Source organism: Desmodus rotundus, chromosome 11, assembly GCF_022682495.2.
Source record: "Desmodus rotundus isolate HL8 chromosome 11, HLdesRot8A.1, whole genome shotgun sequence".
Taxonomy (NCBI): Eukaryota; Metazoa; Chordata; class Mammalia; order Chiroptera; family Phyllostomidae; genus Desmodus; species Desmodus rotundus.
The window spans coordinates 78,370,626-78,386,897 of record NC_071397.1 but is presented as its reverse complement, the minus strand read 5'-3'; the positions used below and the strand labels follow the sequence as shown (position 1 = coordinate 78,386,897).

Here is a 16,272-nt window from a genome sequence, read left to right as displayed (position 1 = left end):
AATATAGTCTCAATATAGTCTTGCTACCTGAGGAATATATTGCTTTGAGATCCTAGAATGGGAGTAGTTATGACACTGGTATTATACAAATAGAAGAAAGGAAGTGAAAATCAATATCACTTTCTCAAGGATATTTACATGCATTACAATTTATTTATTAAAAATGCAATTTCTTCATCTCTAGCTTTAAAAATTAGAACATGATATTCCCCAAATGGGCTTTTTAAAGAATGGTTAGTAGTCAGAGACATTAATAGAAGGCAGAGGCAGAAGCTTGGATTTAGAATGCACCTGAGGGACAAAAATGTCTTACATTCATTACATCCTAGAAGTTTTTGTTTGCTTGGTGGTTGTTGCACTAGTGACGTGAGAGCGGCCGTCCCACAGGACTTCCTGCAGTGGCGGACCTGCTCTGTGGCTGCGCTGCCCGATTCAGTAGTTAGTAGCTCCATGTGCCTGCTGAGCACCCGAAGTGTGGAACTGAGTTTAAAATCGTATTAAGCTTTAAATAAGTACATGTGGCCACAGTGTCGGCCAGTACACTCTAAAGCAAGATCCACCCTCATTGCTCTTATCTAAAAGTAATTCAGTAAAATATTTATTTACAAAGTCCATATGTCAATGGTTAGGTTTTAAATTCTGGGCTGCATATGAAAAATCAGATGGTAGAAGCTCTAATATTTAATCATTTTATTTTTCAATTACAGTTGACATACAGTATTATATTGGTTTCAGGTGAACACCTCAATGATTAGACATCTTATAACTTACTAAGTGAAAGTCCTGATAAGTCTTGTCCCCCTCTGACACCATGCATAGTTATTAGAATAATATTACTACATTATTGTCTCTGCTGTAGTTTACATCCCCATGACTTTTCTATAACAACCACGTCGTACTTCTTAATCCCTTCACCTTTTTCACCCTAACCCCCAACACCCCTCCCATCCAGCAACCGTTAAAATGTTCTCTGTATCTGTGAGTCTGTTTCTGTACTGCTTGTTCGTTCATTTTGTTTTTTAGATTCAATTGTTGATAGGTATGTTTTTACTGTTCATATTTTTTCTTTTTTTCCTTTTTAAAGAAGACCCTTTAACATTTCATATAACACTGGATTGATGGACTCCTTTGGCTTTTTCTTGTTTGTAAACTCTTTATCTGTCCTTTGATTCTAAATGATAGCTTGGCTGGGTAGAGTAATTTTGGTTGAAGGTCCTTGTTCTTCATCACTTTGAATATTCCTTGCCACTCCCTTGTGGGAGTGTGTTTATTTTTAATGCCAGCAATTTTTTTTGGAAGTTAATGTATACTTCTCTTTCTATAAGTCTTTTGCCAAAATATAAGCCTTTTAAGTTGACAAAAATTTGAATTTCCAAATCTTTCACACCAGGAAGGAATTGATACAGTTTATACTAATTGTACTACTATTTCCTAAGGCAAAACATTTTTCTGAAATACCAAATCTGTAAGAGGATAACCGTAAGCTTGAGTGAATTACTAGATTTGGTAATCCTGTTATTAGCTGGGAGATTCCTGTACAACGTTCCCACACTTACTTAGGTGGGTTAAGGTAGTCAACAGGCTTGTGGCTGCCCTCCCGAGCAGCACCAAAACAAGCCAAGGTTATTGCTACTGCTGTGCTGACTGTTCGAGTTACTTCTTCTGGTGTCTTCCCCAGAGATGGGTTCACTTCCATTATATCTAATCCCGACAGCAGTCCTACAACGACAAATGGATACAAGGTAATTTGTTAAATAGTTGACATTTTAAATTCAGTATCTTTGAACTATTACTTAGGAGTTTAAAGAAGGGATGGCCAACTGAAACCACTTCCGTTCTTACATCATGTGATGGGCGTTATGGAAGTGTCAGCTGGGGCTTGCTTTTCAGATTGGGGGGTATAAGTATATATTGGCCATGTGTATATTTGCTTCCTTGTTCACTCAGACTTATACCTACCTGTCTTGTAAATTTCCTCTGTCATGTAGAGACCTTCTCTGTAAGTCAGACCTCCGGCGACTGGTGTCCCAGTGGCTGGTGTGACAGACGGGTCCAGTCCGTCCACGTCAAAGCTCAGATGAATTGGCCTTTTCTTTCTTTTAGAGGGTGGGAAAGTAATTCAGTTTAAAGTCAGAGGTTTAATATTTAGGAGACAAATAGAGTTCTCCCTCTGCTCTATAACAAGGAGCAGCCCAGTGAAGTTTCATGATTTTACAGAAAGGCTTCACTACTAACTTGCATTGATTCGTGTCAGTAGCAAGTTCTCTTAACAGTATTTATGTTACACGAGCATCATACCTTCCTAGTAGATAGCTGAGTGCTTCTTCCATCACCTTGCCAATTCCCAGTTTGTCTACTTCAGTCATTGAGAAGTATTTAATACCCAGAGTTTTCAAAAGGTAGCTATGAAAGAGGAGATATTACGATAATCTATAATTATAACTGATTACAGGAACTACTATAAAGGACACATGGACAAAATCAAGGGGGAGGGTGGAGGTGGGGGAGGGAGGGGGGTTCAGCTGGGGTGGGGTGGAGGGATGGGGAGAAAAGGCATACAACTGTAATTAAATAACAATACAAAATTAAAATTAAAAAAAACGAGATTGTAATTCTGAAAAAAAATAAAACAACATAAATTTTAAAAAAATTAAAAAAAAAAACAAAATAAATAGGAGACACTGTGGAAAAAAAAAAAGATAATCTATAATTAGTATGGAGGCTGACTGCATGGCCTCTTGTTTCCTTTTCAGAAAAGATCAATGTGGTAAAATACATAAAATATTTTAAGTCTGTAAACTATGTATATATCAATATATTTTTGACAGCAAGTCAATATGAAAATCGTGAATATATACATATATGTGCATATACACCTATACCTATAAATACATGTAGACATAGGTGTAGATGCATAGACTTGGTACTTAAGATAATTTTTCCTCATCGGTTGGCCAGTACACCTAGCATACGAAAGAACAAAAGTGAATTTAATTACATCAAGGAATAAACTTACTGTTCCCCTGGGTCCACGTCTCTCAGGCCAATATACACAATATCTTTGGCAGATATGCAGGGTGTCACCCAGGATAATCCTGGTATATCAGGGATCTAAAATTGCAATGTTTCCATTTGGTTATATATTCTTCTCTTGAGCAAATCTTACACTGAAAGTTTAAGTACACTTGTTGGATTGCATACATCTTACATTTGGAACATAAATGTTTAGGAATCATGCAAAGACAATACAAAACAAAGAAGAGAATGCCTGCCGTCCCTGGTAGTACCTTGATTGCTTTGGCCTTACCCAACCCCGCCGTGTGGCCCAGACCTAACCTGAATCATTAGTCAGCGCTCAGCAGCATTTGGTCATGGGCGCGCCCTTTCCACTGGGCCCTCCTTTCCCGGGGACTCTTCTATAAGAAAGTCAGTGTGCTTCCATCACTTCCAGTCCTCCTTAACTTCTCTGTCTCAATAAGGACTTAATCCAGAAGATGGCTCAGGGAAATTTTTGACCAACCTTCTGGTTGCTCTTCAAGTGTCCTGCAGTCAAGCTTGTTTCATCTTACATATTTTAGAAAAGAAGTTTCTAGGGAGCAAGAAGGTAGTTCTGCTTGATTTAGATATGTTTAGATAACATCTCACAATAAAGATGTTAAATAATAAATTATTGTTATCTTCACTTTAAAATGCCGTTTTTGAAGAGGCCCCATGATGTGGAAGGGACACTTGGTAAGAATGAGAGGCTGGCTGTGGGGCAGGGGATAGAAAGAGGTCGCCATTAGGAGACCAGTTCTGGCCCTTGCCTGACTCCTGACTACGCTTGGCATGTGATCTTGGGAGAGTTGGGTTAACCTTGTAACCTCTGCTAACTTGCTTATAAAGGACTACACTCTGCCACACCTACTACAAAGGGTAGTTGAAGAATCAAAAGGAAATATATAAGGTCAGTTTGCAAATTATCAAGAAAGGGAGAGGTACAGAACCTCACCACCTTTACCCTCCAACCCTTGCTTATTGACTGCCAAGAAGAGTTTGAGATTACACCAAGGATCAGATGCCAGAGGGGTTCTTCCTTCCCTCCACCTGAACTGCTCCTAAGGTTGTTCTTTCGTCATAGGATACCAACCAGCCTTTTACCTTTCCCTTTAGTTCCTTCAGGAGAAAAGACACAGGTTGTCCATGCAAGTTCCCACTTGTGGTTGTCTGTGGAGTGTTGATGTCGGTGTGAGCATCCACCCAGATGACACAGAGATCCGGGTGGACCCTGGCATGGCCAGAGATGCTTCCAATCGCCAAACTTGGGAGGAAAAAGTCTGTGTGAATATCAGGTTTGCAGTATCATAACGTACTTTCTATTTTTCCTTTTCTTTACATACATCACATTATTAACTCAGTGCTCGTGCTTCATTTTTCTTTAAGTTAAAATGGCTGATATTTCTCATAGGTTTTTAAATCAGATGCCAATTAAACAATTATAATAACAGAGAAAGTAGAGTTTACACTTAATACTTACTGAGAAGTTATAACTACATGGAGGTATCACTGAGCCACCTTCTAATAAAATTGTAAATTATATTTCACCCAAAATAAAATGTGTGAAAACGCTAGCCATACAAAGGATTCCTTATCATGAGACTAGTCCATTGTCAGGGTTAAAGGAGGCTTGTTTTCTGCACTCTCATTTCTCTTGGTAAATTCTCCCAAATGAATTGTGACAGAGTCTTTCCACTTTTCTTAGAATCCAATCGTTTTCATTGGGGAGCGCCCCTCAAAGGCCCTTACATTCCCTTCAGTCCGATATCCCAGTGCTCGCTCACTCTGTTCAACAGTGGGGTCCTCCGCTTAGCTCTCTACTCCCCCGCCCCACGTTTAAGGTCCCCCTCGTCACCAGGTCCAGAACCCTCCAAGTTCACCCCAAGCACCCTAAGCTCCAGAGAAGTTGCCTGAGTGCAATAGCTAAGTAATATCTTACACGAGAGTTAAAAGGTTTGGATTTGCCCTACAGTGCCCTGATTCTCCCACTTGTGAATGTTTCGAGGATCCTTCAGAGAACCATGAACTTTTTTCTCACTTCTGAGTGAAAGCAATCATGCCATGATATCCAGGTATTGATTATTCAGCTGGAAGTTTGCTTTCCTTTTAGGTTTCTTATCTTTTTTGCCACTTCTAAATTGTCCACTGAAAAACTTTTCTGCTTAAAACAGAAAGTAAGCCCCAGTTCTTCAACTGCTGTTGGTCTTACAAGCCCTAGTGACAGTCTGGCTTCAGAGAAGAAACCTGAGGGGGGTGGAGTAACTGACTTTTGAGTCGAGAGCCATTGTAATGTTTATACTCTTGATCTAATCATTCTGCTGGTTACATATTTTAGGAACTCGAAAGTAAGTATTAAAGAGGCTTAGGCACAAAAATTATCTTTGCCGTATTGTTTGTAATGCTGAAAATCTGAAAATAACCTGAATGTCAGACAGATGGGTATATACAATAATATAATAATTTAGTGAAAATTATGCAACTGTAAAAACATGCTTATATATCATGAAGTGAGATAAGGAAATGTCTGTATACTGAGAGCAAGGCAGGATAACACACGCACGCAAGTGTTAAAAAAAATTGTGTAAAAGGGAAAAACTTTGGCAGGAAGGAAAATATGCCAGATTTTCAATTCCAGTTGAAAAGCTTGTTAGGGAACTACAGTTACCATTGGTCCTTTTCCTTTTATGTGTGTGTACTTCAAAAATTGTATAATTGATACTTTTATAATGGAAAACACTTTTAAAGGTTGACCACCTGGGTGGTTCCTATCATCAGTAATCAAGTACAAAAACGTGACTGAATTTCCTCAGTGCTTATTTATTTACAAATGTAAGCCTGTGCTGGATGTGTTACTGAAATTCATTCATATTTCATGTACTTTCTGATGTAATAAAGATAGTGCAAGACTTCAGACAGAGCTAAGTCTCTTTCCAAAATAAAGTAGTAACCAATAAAAAAAAAAATCTAAGGGCAGGAAATGTGGTGTAAGCCATTGATCAGTGCTTTCCCTTCCACATGTCCTTTTTCACATGGTTTTGGTTCTGCTTCCTTCGCCCCATTTGTGCCAGATCGCCATAGAGCTCATCCCTGAACAGCACCTGTGGTCTCCACCCAGCACCACGCTGATCCTTCCACTCTTCTTGACTTCCGCCACCACGCCAGCCAGCTGCTCATTGGCTTTTCCCACCGACCTTGGGTTCTTCACAATTTGAAATGGACTGTCATTAGGGACATCAGCAAAGGGCAGGTCCCCATAATCCTTTACATCACATTCTATAAATAAAATGGAAACTTGCAGGTTACTAAATCTAAAAAGTTAACATAAGAGCCTGTGCAGGATGATTTTAAATTTACAAAATAGGTATGTTTTCTGAAGTATAAACACAGAAAAAGTCTGAACAGACTGGAAAAGTTGTGAAGGTAGAAACCGTGCCTGCTTTTGCCGGACACCATCATCTCACCTGTGCTGCACCCTGCTGCCTGCCTGCTATACACTGGGCTCTCGGGAAATACTGGAATCCACCCAGTTGGGCCGTAAGTACAGCAGCAGTGGGTGTCCTTCTGGTCTGGGTTTGACGGGTGGTGTCACCGTCTTTGTCTCTGTCTGGGTTTGTGTGCTTTCTACTTTTCTACAATAAGCATGCATTTTATTTGTAGTAAAGCAATCACTTTTTAATAGTACACACACACACACACATACATACACCCAGAAGAAAATACACCATTATTTTATTTGCGGTCCTTGGTTTCAATCCAATCTGTCACCTGCTGAAGCAGTTCGGCTCCCTCTTCTGTGCATTGCACCTGCCTCACAGTGGTATTGTCAGAATTCAGTAAGAGTACGTGATTACCATTGATCTTAACGCTTCAGCAAGCTCAAGAGATAAAGGCTCTATTATTATACTCTTTAAATAAGGTAACCCAAAGTTCCTAAGGACCTGGGTGCACTTCCTAAAGGGCCCTGCATGCGGCCTCAAGATGCAGAGCTTCATGTAAAACTGCGATACAGGCTCAGTTCAGTGTTCCCAACTACGTGGTCGTTGTGCATTGCACTTACTCATGTCCGTGTGTATCCCTGATTCAGTGCCACCATCGAGAGATTTAACTTAAAATCAAACGTGACTGAATTATGCTTCTTTACTGATGAACTAGTCCAATTAATTTACCCTGGACCTCTGTCCTCTACTGGGGTCTCTCTCCTTCGATTTGTGAAATAAAGTTCTTACTTGCTAAAATGTATTTATTTTAAGTGTACTGGTCAATGACTTTTAGGAATATCTACGATCTTTCAGCTACCACCACAGTGAAGATTCAGAGAAGTTCCTCTACCCGCCCCCTAAGTTCCCTCATGGGCCTTTGCAGTCCAGAAATTGCCCATCTTCTTTCCAAAGTGCTTGTATCATTATACATTTGCATCAAACACCTGAAGGTTCCAGTTGGTCCATATCCTCGCCAACACTTCATCAGTGTGTTGTGTATAAAGATGACATTTGCTTTTGCCATACTTTTAAAATACAAAGTGTTTTTCATTTGGATGCTCACATATACAAATAGGATGTGTGTGTAATATGAGTAATAATACACACATATTAGTATTATTAGTGTTTTTTTGTTTATACTTCCCATGTTTATAATAGCAGTGGTGTAACTTAATACTCCCTTATTATTTCTGATATTACAGTGGATGTCCATGGGCATATTTTCAGAGAGCTTAGGCCTCCTCTTAAAGAAAAATAAGTATCAGTTCTTACAACAACCAAGGGAAATGAACTGCTCCAGCTGGTGGAAGGAAGTGCCTGGAGAGACAGGCAGAAACTGGAAGAAAATAAAGTTTTGACTTAATAGACCATGCTGATGTTTGTGGTGGGTATTTTTGGATGTAGCTAGCCATCTATAAAAAGCTCTAACTTTACTCTTCAACAATATGGAAAGACATGGAATTTGGCATAGCCGTCCAGGCCTAATGGTGGAGCTGCTGGAAGCTCCATAGGTATTGCCTCCCCACCTGATCCTGACTCAGAGGCCCCAGATCCATTCCATTCCCAATCCTTTCAAGTGGCCCAGTTTTCAGAACTAACTGAAAGGACAAGAAAGCTCCTTTCAGGCCCTCCTTACCAGACCTAGCTATCTCTTTCCTTGAGTCTGTCAGGTATAATTAACTGTTGTTTCTCTGAGTCTCTATTCTTAGGACTGGAGAGATTGCTAAAAGCACCCTCTGCACAGGTGTTTTAAGAACTTATACAAACAGGTCATTCAAAACCCAAGTGCCTGGACACTGAACCCAAAGTAACAGCAGAACAAAATGAAGACCACACAATCAGCCGGAAACCTCCTAATTTTCAACTAATTGCCAGGACTACCCAGTGTCACCGCTTTTCCTTTATCACCAAATAAAAACTCACAGCCCCAACATTTCACTACTGGTGTATCTCTTCATACCAGCCCCTTTCCCCTCTTGGAAAGTGAATAAAACTTTACTCTCTGCCTTTTCTTCTCTTTGTGAATTCTTTCATAGCCGATGGCACCAACCACCCTAACACCAATGATGGAAGGGTAGGATCCAAGGAAGCCTGTTGATGTAACAAGCCACCCAATTCATGGGGTCTGGGTGGCAAAGGACTTGGAAAAGCCTTGAGACTCTGAGCAACTACCCCGTTTTCCTCCTCCTTCTCTCTCACAGAGCTGGGAAGGTTGGGGTGGGGGGTTCCATTCTTCCTGCATGCAACTCCTCAATGCCTCTTCTTTTACAAAGCAGGCCATAGGAATCTGGTTCCCCACCTGACCTATTGGAGTACACTTTCTGGTCCGAACTTGACCTACCTAAAGCCTGCTGCTTCTCCATTGCACTAAGCCCCCACCAAGGAAAATGGTGTTGTCAGACAGAGACTCGGTATTATTACTGTTTTATTTCCTCTTACAAATAGGGCTCCCCCTGGTAGTAGTGCATTTCCTGCTATCCCTTGCCTTTCCTTTTCAATCTCCTCAACTCCCCTACCACCCACCCCAACTCCAGTTCTTGAACACACAGATTCTCTTACACAGCATTCTGGCTAGAAAGACAAAATATCTGAGTAAATAATAGCAATTGTGCATTTTCCACATATGCTGCTTTTTTAAATAGGGTGTGTATCTAAGGTTGTAGCCACAGCTGCAGTTCTGTGGCACAGGTGTCATTCCAGACACCACCCCATGTTTCCAAGAGCCCGCTCCTCTCTTCAGAGTGGGAAAGAAATCAAGCTCATCACCTCTTAACTTAAAAACTACCTGCCCTGACTGGCATGGCTCAGTTGGTTGAGTGTCATCCTGCAGATAGAAGGGTTGCCAGTTTGATTTCCAGTTAGGGCACATGCCTGGGTTGCCTGCTGGTCACCAGTTGGGTCGTGTGGGAGAGACAGCTGGTAAATGTATCTCTCACATCAGTGTTTCTCTCCTTCTTTTTCTCCCTCTCTTCCCCTCCCACTAAAAAAATAAATAAGATCTTTTTCAAAATTACCTTGTTCTTTAAGTTTCTCAAGCAGGCCAGCCTTTCTCAATACCGTAGGGCCTTCTTCCACTCCTCCTCGTGGCTGAACAATTAAAAAATAAAGTAATTCAGACATCATCTTAATCATCAGATGCACACAATTAGGAAACTCTTAATTATTTAATCAGTTGAATTGTAACTTATGATTTATGGAGTTCTTAGAGAGCCAGAAATTTACATAATAATCTCATTTAATTAACACAACAAGGTAGATTGGATTACTCTTATGTCAGATGCGAGGATCTCAAATCAGAAAGTTTATACAATTTTCCTACAGGCACGCAGCTGACAAGTGGTAGAGCCTTAGGGCCTTATCCAGGTCCTTTGGGTCGCCAAACCTGCATCTTCTCTTCGCATCACTCTGTGTTACCCACATAATAAACATTAATTTTGTGCAAAAGCGCTCTGATAGATGGAGATACAATTATTAAGAGGAGAGGGTTTGTGTCTTTTAGTACCTTACAAGCTAATAGATTTGGATATTTAACCTCAGTTACAGTACTGGGAGATTTGCTTTAACCCAAAACTGTACCAGATGTCATAACAACAACAGGATGCTCCTAACTCCGGCAGACCCAGGGGGTATCGGGTGGAGCAGATGCCATTTCTGTTTAGTGTTGCAACCTGAGTTCAGAACAATGGATGGGGTGATGGAGAAACTTTGTAAACCAGGGGAACAGCTTGAGTGAAGGCATTTGAAGAAATGTGGCACGGGAGAGAGCTACATGCAGGTCCTCACAGTAGTAAGGTGGGGTCTTGGAGACAAAGCAGGCAGCAGGGAAAAAGCACCTGGGAACTGGCTGAAACCACAAAGACAGCCTGATATTTCAACTTTCGACCTGCTTAATAAATAGAGCGAACAAGAATTCTACCCTCGCTGTTTTACTTCAGGGAAGCTAACCTACTTCCTCTTGGCAATAAACCTTATCCAGCATTTTGGTAGATTAGTGATCTAAAGAAACAGCTCTTTTATGTATCTCTCTGATTCTAATTTCCAACAAGACTTTTACATGCAAAGTTATTTCCTGTTGTCAGAGGAGAAGAGGTGGCAAAAGACATGTGTCCGTCCGTAGGATTGGCTGTGGCACCAAACCAAGCAATACTTCTTCCCAATTCAAATTAGCAGATGACTTGCCCTGGCTACCAAGAAAATCCTCGATTCAAATCCCTGTCCCTGGCAGCAGGAAACCCATACACACTGTCTGACACAGTTTACTCTTTTATCCCATTCCCTTCTCACCTGGCTCTCCCCTCGCCAACTCCAATCAAGGAGACAGAATTCTCATTCTTTACAGTCCCATAGAATGCTGCTTGGCTCAAATTCTTCTTTTGGTTTTGTGTTAGATTTTGGTCCAAGTTTCTTTAAACTGACACTTAATAGATGCTCAAAAATTGTCAGTTTGATAAAATTCTATGGCCTTTCCCCCTCTCCCTTAAAAACTACAATAAATCTCATGGGCAAATCTTTGCAAGCACTATATTTGCTCTAACACAGTCACTGAATTTTTCCAGAGTGACCCTCGCTAACATTCTTTTTTTATTTCTTTGATTCAAGTTGCTTCTCATATCAGTCTTTTCTTAGTGCTTGGTTTTTATACCCTAGAGGGGTTATCATCAGCCTAAAACCTTCTGCCAAGTCCAGGGGCCAGAGCATGTTCATGCAGCTCCTTCCTCTCTCCCTCCCTCCCTCCCTCCCTCCCTTCTTCCTTCCTTCCTCCCTCCCTCCTTTCCTCCCTCCCTCCCTCCCTCCCTCCCTCCCTTCCTTCCTTCCTTCCTTCCTTCCTTCCTCCCTTCTTCCATCTCCCTTGCTCTTTTATTTTGTCAGTTATTTCAATTCCATCTTTTGGAATTTTGCAATTAACTGAAGCATGAAAAGAACCACTTCTGTGTCGGCAAAATGTGGTGGGCACACAATGCAATATACAGATCAGGTGTCTTAGAAATGTACACTCGACACCTGTGTGATCTTATTAGCCAATGTCACCCCAATAAATGTAATAAATAAATAAATAAATAGAATATAGTGTAAAAACAGGAGCCCTACTGTGCTCCAAGTGTACCTAAAGGTAGGGGTTCTTAGCATGTGGTCCTGGATGAGCATAAGGTGGTTTGTGAAACACCTGATCATTTGCAAAATAAATATATATATGAAAAAAAGAGAGAACCATTTCTGTGTCAGCAAAATGTCCCTGTGTTCTGGGAAAGACCTTTGAAGGATTTGCAAGGAAAGTAAAGCAGTATTTACTGACCTTCCAAATGTGCTCTGGGTCTCTAACCTCTGACCTGCCCTATTTGGTTTTGCAATAAGAAGCCAGAGTGCAAAGCAAGAGTTCAAAACTAAGAGGAGTACAGCACTGCCTGGGGGGGCCAAGAGAAAGTTCTGAGAAACCTGGAGAAAATTCCATGTAGAACAACAACCACCACCACAACAGAATAACCTTGGGAGTGTCAATTCACACTTGTCTTAATTTGCTTTGTTTTTCCTTCCTCTTTACAGACAGATATATGTTGAAGCGTATGGTGTCTGTAATCGTATTATATTTACCAGAATGAGTGTGACCAGGTAGAAAAAAAAAGAATTGATTTCAATGTTACTGTCATGTTTTGGCAGTCCGGGAGCTTCTTAAATCCATTAGGTAGTCCTTTCAACATTACCAACTTACAGTCAGATTTTCTTTCTTTCACCTTTCTTTTTTCCTGCCTCAAAGAGAGCTACACAAAGGATTCTTTAGTCCATGGACCAACACTTTTATAGAATTACTCAAGCTCTTAAAAGTATGAATCATTCACAAAGTTGCATAAAGCAATCACATGTAGGTTATTTAAATTAAAAGAACACTAATGGTTGATGCCAATCCATGAAATTATTCTAGCCATTAATTATATAACTAAATAAAAGTATCTTCTTAAAATTCTTTCTCTATGTATATACACAGTAGCACTAAAAACAATGAGAACATGGAAATCTAAATAAGAAGCTAAAATGCAGAAATAGCCCATTTCCATTCAAATAAAAATATTTCTTTTTTAAAAATATGAGGAGAAATTATTTTTTGTTTTTTATAAAACATTTAGTTAACTCACTCTGGATTTTAAAAGACCCAAGTTCCAATGCCAGCCGCACCACTCCACCAGCCAATCAGTGTGGCCTTGGCTACGTTACGTCACATTTCTGTGCCTCAGTTTCCTCACCTATAAAGTGAAGACCATAAGTGTAACGAACTCATGGCGCCACTATGAGAATCAAATTAGATAATGCTCATGAAGAACTTGGCTGCTGTACCTGCCACAGGGTAAGCACTCAAAAATGCTATTTTTTATCATCTAAAAAAAATTAACATGTTTTAAAAATAAAATTGAAATGAGGGAGAAAATATTTTACGTGGAGTGTTTTTGTTTCAAAAACAAGTTTACTATTGTTAATGTTTACTTCCTCCACTTTTGTGGGTTTCTCCTGTTAAGAGCAGACAACACTGACACATAAACTCACTTGGCAAAGGAGAGATTAAAGCAAGTGAAACAGCTACTGTAAACTAGAACCGTGAAAATACATGTAGTCTATGGAGCTGAGTCATAAAGGAAGAAATGGGGCCATATTAGTGAGGACGAAAGTACAAGCAGCAGACGCATGTTTTTACCTTTGCATTCTAATGAGAGATGGACCATATTTCGTTAGTAAACTTAACATGTGGTCTTCCTATGTGGCTGAGCTTAATATTCTATTCCTTTATTATTTTATTGGTTGATTTGAGAGAGAGAGAGGAGGGCGGGGAGAGAGAGAGATGTTTTATTTCACTAATTATGCATTCGTTGGTTGATTCTTGTATGTGCCCTGACTGGGGATTGAACCCACAACCTTGGTGTATTGGGACAATGCTCTGACCAGCTGAGCTACTTGGCCAGGGCGATATTTTATCCTAATAAGAAATTATCTCAGTGGAAAAAGGAAATAAAAACCCCAAACTTAATTTCTAGAAAACAGAGTGGTAAAGAGACATTTCAAAGGTAGTTTGAGCCCCTTGCTGGGCAAAAAGGCCATGAGACAAAATACTGCTGAAGCAGAAACCATATAATAAGTTACCTCTTCAAAAAGCCTTTCTCTTTGTCAGGTCTTTGGAATTCTGCCATCTAAGCCTGGTAAGCACAGTATTTGGCACCGATATCAAGCCCTGAGACGTTATCAGGCCCTCTGAGGATGGTGTGGCACATGCTCGAGGGCTCATTTTCAAGGGGAGAAGGCTCTTGAAACCTCTGGTGTTAAGAACCAGAAAAGTGGGTTGTTTTCCCACAGAATTTTAGACTTTTCACTCTTGGTGAAAAGAATGCAGTAAAGCAGGCCTATTCACCTAAGTTGTGAAAACTAGATCTCCACACTGCTAGTAATTAGTACCCATAGAGAGAATTTCTTTTCCAAAGAACTTTATACATTTAACTGGAAGTTAGCATTCATTATCATTACCTGGCAAGATGAAAAAATAGCAGGCAGTGAGAAAAGACTGTTTTTTCAAGATGTCAGAAGATGAGTTTCAACTTAATTTTTTGCCCCTGAAAGTATGTGTGTAGTATTAGTTTATCTGGTCCACAAGCCACAAGTGAATGTATTAATAAGGCCTTAGTCATATCAAGGTTTGCTGGGTATGTTTGGTGTTATACCTAAAGCAGAAGGATGTCTTCCCCCAGATAGAGCTGTTCTAAGATTTTTCCACCCCTATCTTAAGTAATAACCAATTATGTACTTACTGCAAAGCCTTTTGCTTCTCACGCTTCCCAGGAGCTGCTGACCTCAACCAGCAAGTCAGCTGCCCAATTCTGGGGCTTGGTGGGGGCCAGGGAAGAAAAATACACACAAGGGGCCCAGGCAGTGAGCATCTGAGCAATGATTCACTCAGGAAGCAGGCTAACAATATAAGGGAAATTTAGTGGATTCAAATAAAGTTGGCTGTGGCTGAGATGAGAAGCCACCAGTACAAGTGGGTTTGTGAGCATAGTTGTACCATGTTTCAAAATGGTGAGACAACGTTAAACCATATACTATTTCAGGGCCAGCTTGAACGTCCCTGAGCAGACAATAATGCCTCACTAGTTTTTAAGACTGAAACTCTCTAATAAATCCCAGCTATTCAAAGCCAGGCTTTTTACTCACCTGTCCCTTTGAGAAAGGAGCCCCGATGATCCCTATGGATTTCGACTTAGAACTCATGCTCTGGTGTTTCTGGTCGCTGCCCCTGAGCTCTGCAGCCGGTCCCCACTCTCTGCAGCCCTCAGTGACAGAAGGCACATACTGTTTCCCACTTATAATTGGGTTGGATCTGTTTGCTTTATTCTAATGAGGAAGATGGGCTCCACCTACTGAACCAAAGAATGATAGTGTACTGGAAGTCTCACAAGTTCATGTGTGGAATAACTACAAATCCTCCAAGTGCAGGATCTCAGGTTAAGTGAGATTATTCATGTCACCAATTCACAGCCATCTGGTAAGTCATCTAGGGTAATGCCTTCCTTAACCGCAATCTTTATTTCCCAATCCTAATAATCGTTTCTAATCATAATCAGTTCTTCACATAAACAGTACCATCGTTCTAGTTGTGCCAGCTCAGGGAAGGGCACTTACTTCCTTGAGGCTTTTGAGTCCCCCTGTGTCAAAAAGGGCCGGGACTGGCAAGATGATCGCCCACATCCCGTCAAGCCCGGCGACCCTGAGTTCAGGTTTCACACGCTAGGGTTAATGGTTAAACAATGTGAGACGCACATTATACCCCAATAGGATGCTGTCCTAGGGAAAACATGACTTTCTTTTCTGCTTATTACTTACAGAAAATCTTAATTGCTTCATTAATAACCCAGAGGTGTTACCATACTAATTTTTAAATACAGTGTGTAGGGAAACTGTTTTCAGACTCATAATACATAATCAAGACACAGAAGTAAAAGCAGCCAACACTGATTTTTATCATGTGCCAGATGTTGTTCTGTTCTATTATCTCATTTAATCCTTATACGAACTTTATGTCAAGTCTCCCCTGTAGTGCCATTTCCCTGATACAGGAACTGAAGCTCAGCGAGGGTGCCAAATGTCGCAGGAAGATTTTAGAGGAAGAGCTACGGTTCACTACTAAGCATTCTGGATCCACCTAATTTCTGGGCTTTACAGTCAAAACACAAGCTATGTGTCAAATATCCATGCCTGTCAAATCTGTGAGGGAGGTTATTTATTGTCATTCAAAAGTATGGATTTAGAAGAAATGCACCAAATTTTTTTAAAATTTAAAATGACCTGATTATAATTTAGAAGGAAAATTCACTTAGTAGAAATGGGTTTCTCTTTCCTTTTGGTGGGAGGGAACATTGTGGAGTATTCAAATTCTGTGAAGGCAGAGAATTTTGTCTGTTGTATTCCCAGAACTTAGAACAATGCCGATATGTGATGGGCACTCAATAAATATTTATAGAATGTGTGAATGAGAAAACCAAGGTCTCACAGGTCCATTTTACTTTATTAGTTAATTTATTTTTTATTTATTGATTTTAGAGAGAGGAAAGGAGTGGGGAGAGAGAGACAGAGAGATTGATTTGTTGTTCTTTCTAAAAAATTCATTGGTTGATTGTCATGTGTGTCCTGACCAGATATCAAAAGGGCAACCTTGGCGTATTGAGATGATGCTCTAACCAACTGAGTGAGCTACCTGACCAGGGCTCGCAGGTCCATTTTAACA

General features: G+C 40.3%; 1 protein-coding gene across 1 annotated transcript; it reads right to left on the bottom strand.

Annotated features, from left to right (window-relative positions):
• Positions 1-675: 675 nt before the first annotated feature.
• On the bottom strand, positions 676-14,838 carry ARG1 (arginase 1). The gene is made up of 8 exons (XM_024552174.4): positions 14,703-14,838; positions 9,530-9,602; positions 6,135-6,309; positions 4,141-4,300; positions 3,017-3,111; positions 2,299-2,403; positions 1,960-2,096; positions 676-1,719 (listed from the first exon to the last, which is right to left on the bottom strand). Exons 1-8 carry the CDS (start codon positions 14,757-14,759, stop codon positions 1,553-1,555), a joined length of 969 nt encoding a protein of 322 aa, XP_024407942.1. The 5' UTR covers positions 14,760-14,838; the 3' UTR covers positions 676-1,552.
• Between the last annotated feature and the right edge of the window lie 1,434 nt (positions 14,839-16,272).

Coding starts and splice junctions, on each gene's coding strand:
- ARG1 (XM_024552174.4), bottom strand. CDS start 14,759: ATGAGTTCTAAGTCGAAATCCATAGGGATCATCGGGGCTCCTTTCTCA. Junction 2,404..3,016: donor GACGTGGACCCAGGGGAACA/GTAAGTTTATTC, acceptor CCTCTTTCATAG/CTACCTTTTGAAAACTCTGG. Junction 1,720..1,959: donor AGAGGAAATTTACAAGACAG/GTAGGTATAAGT, acceptor TTGTCGTTGTAG/GACTGCTGTCGGGATTAGAT.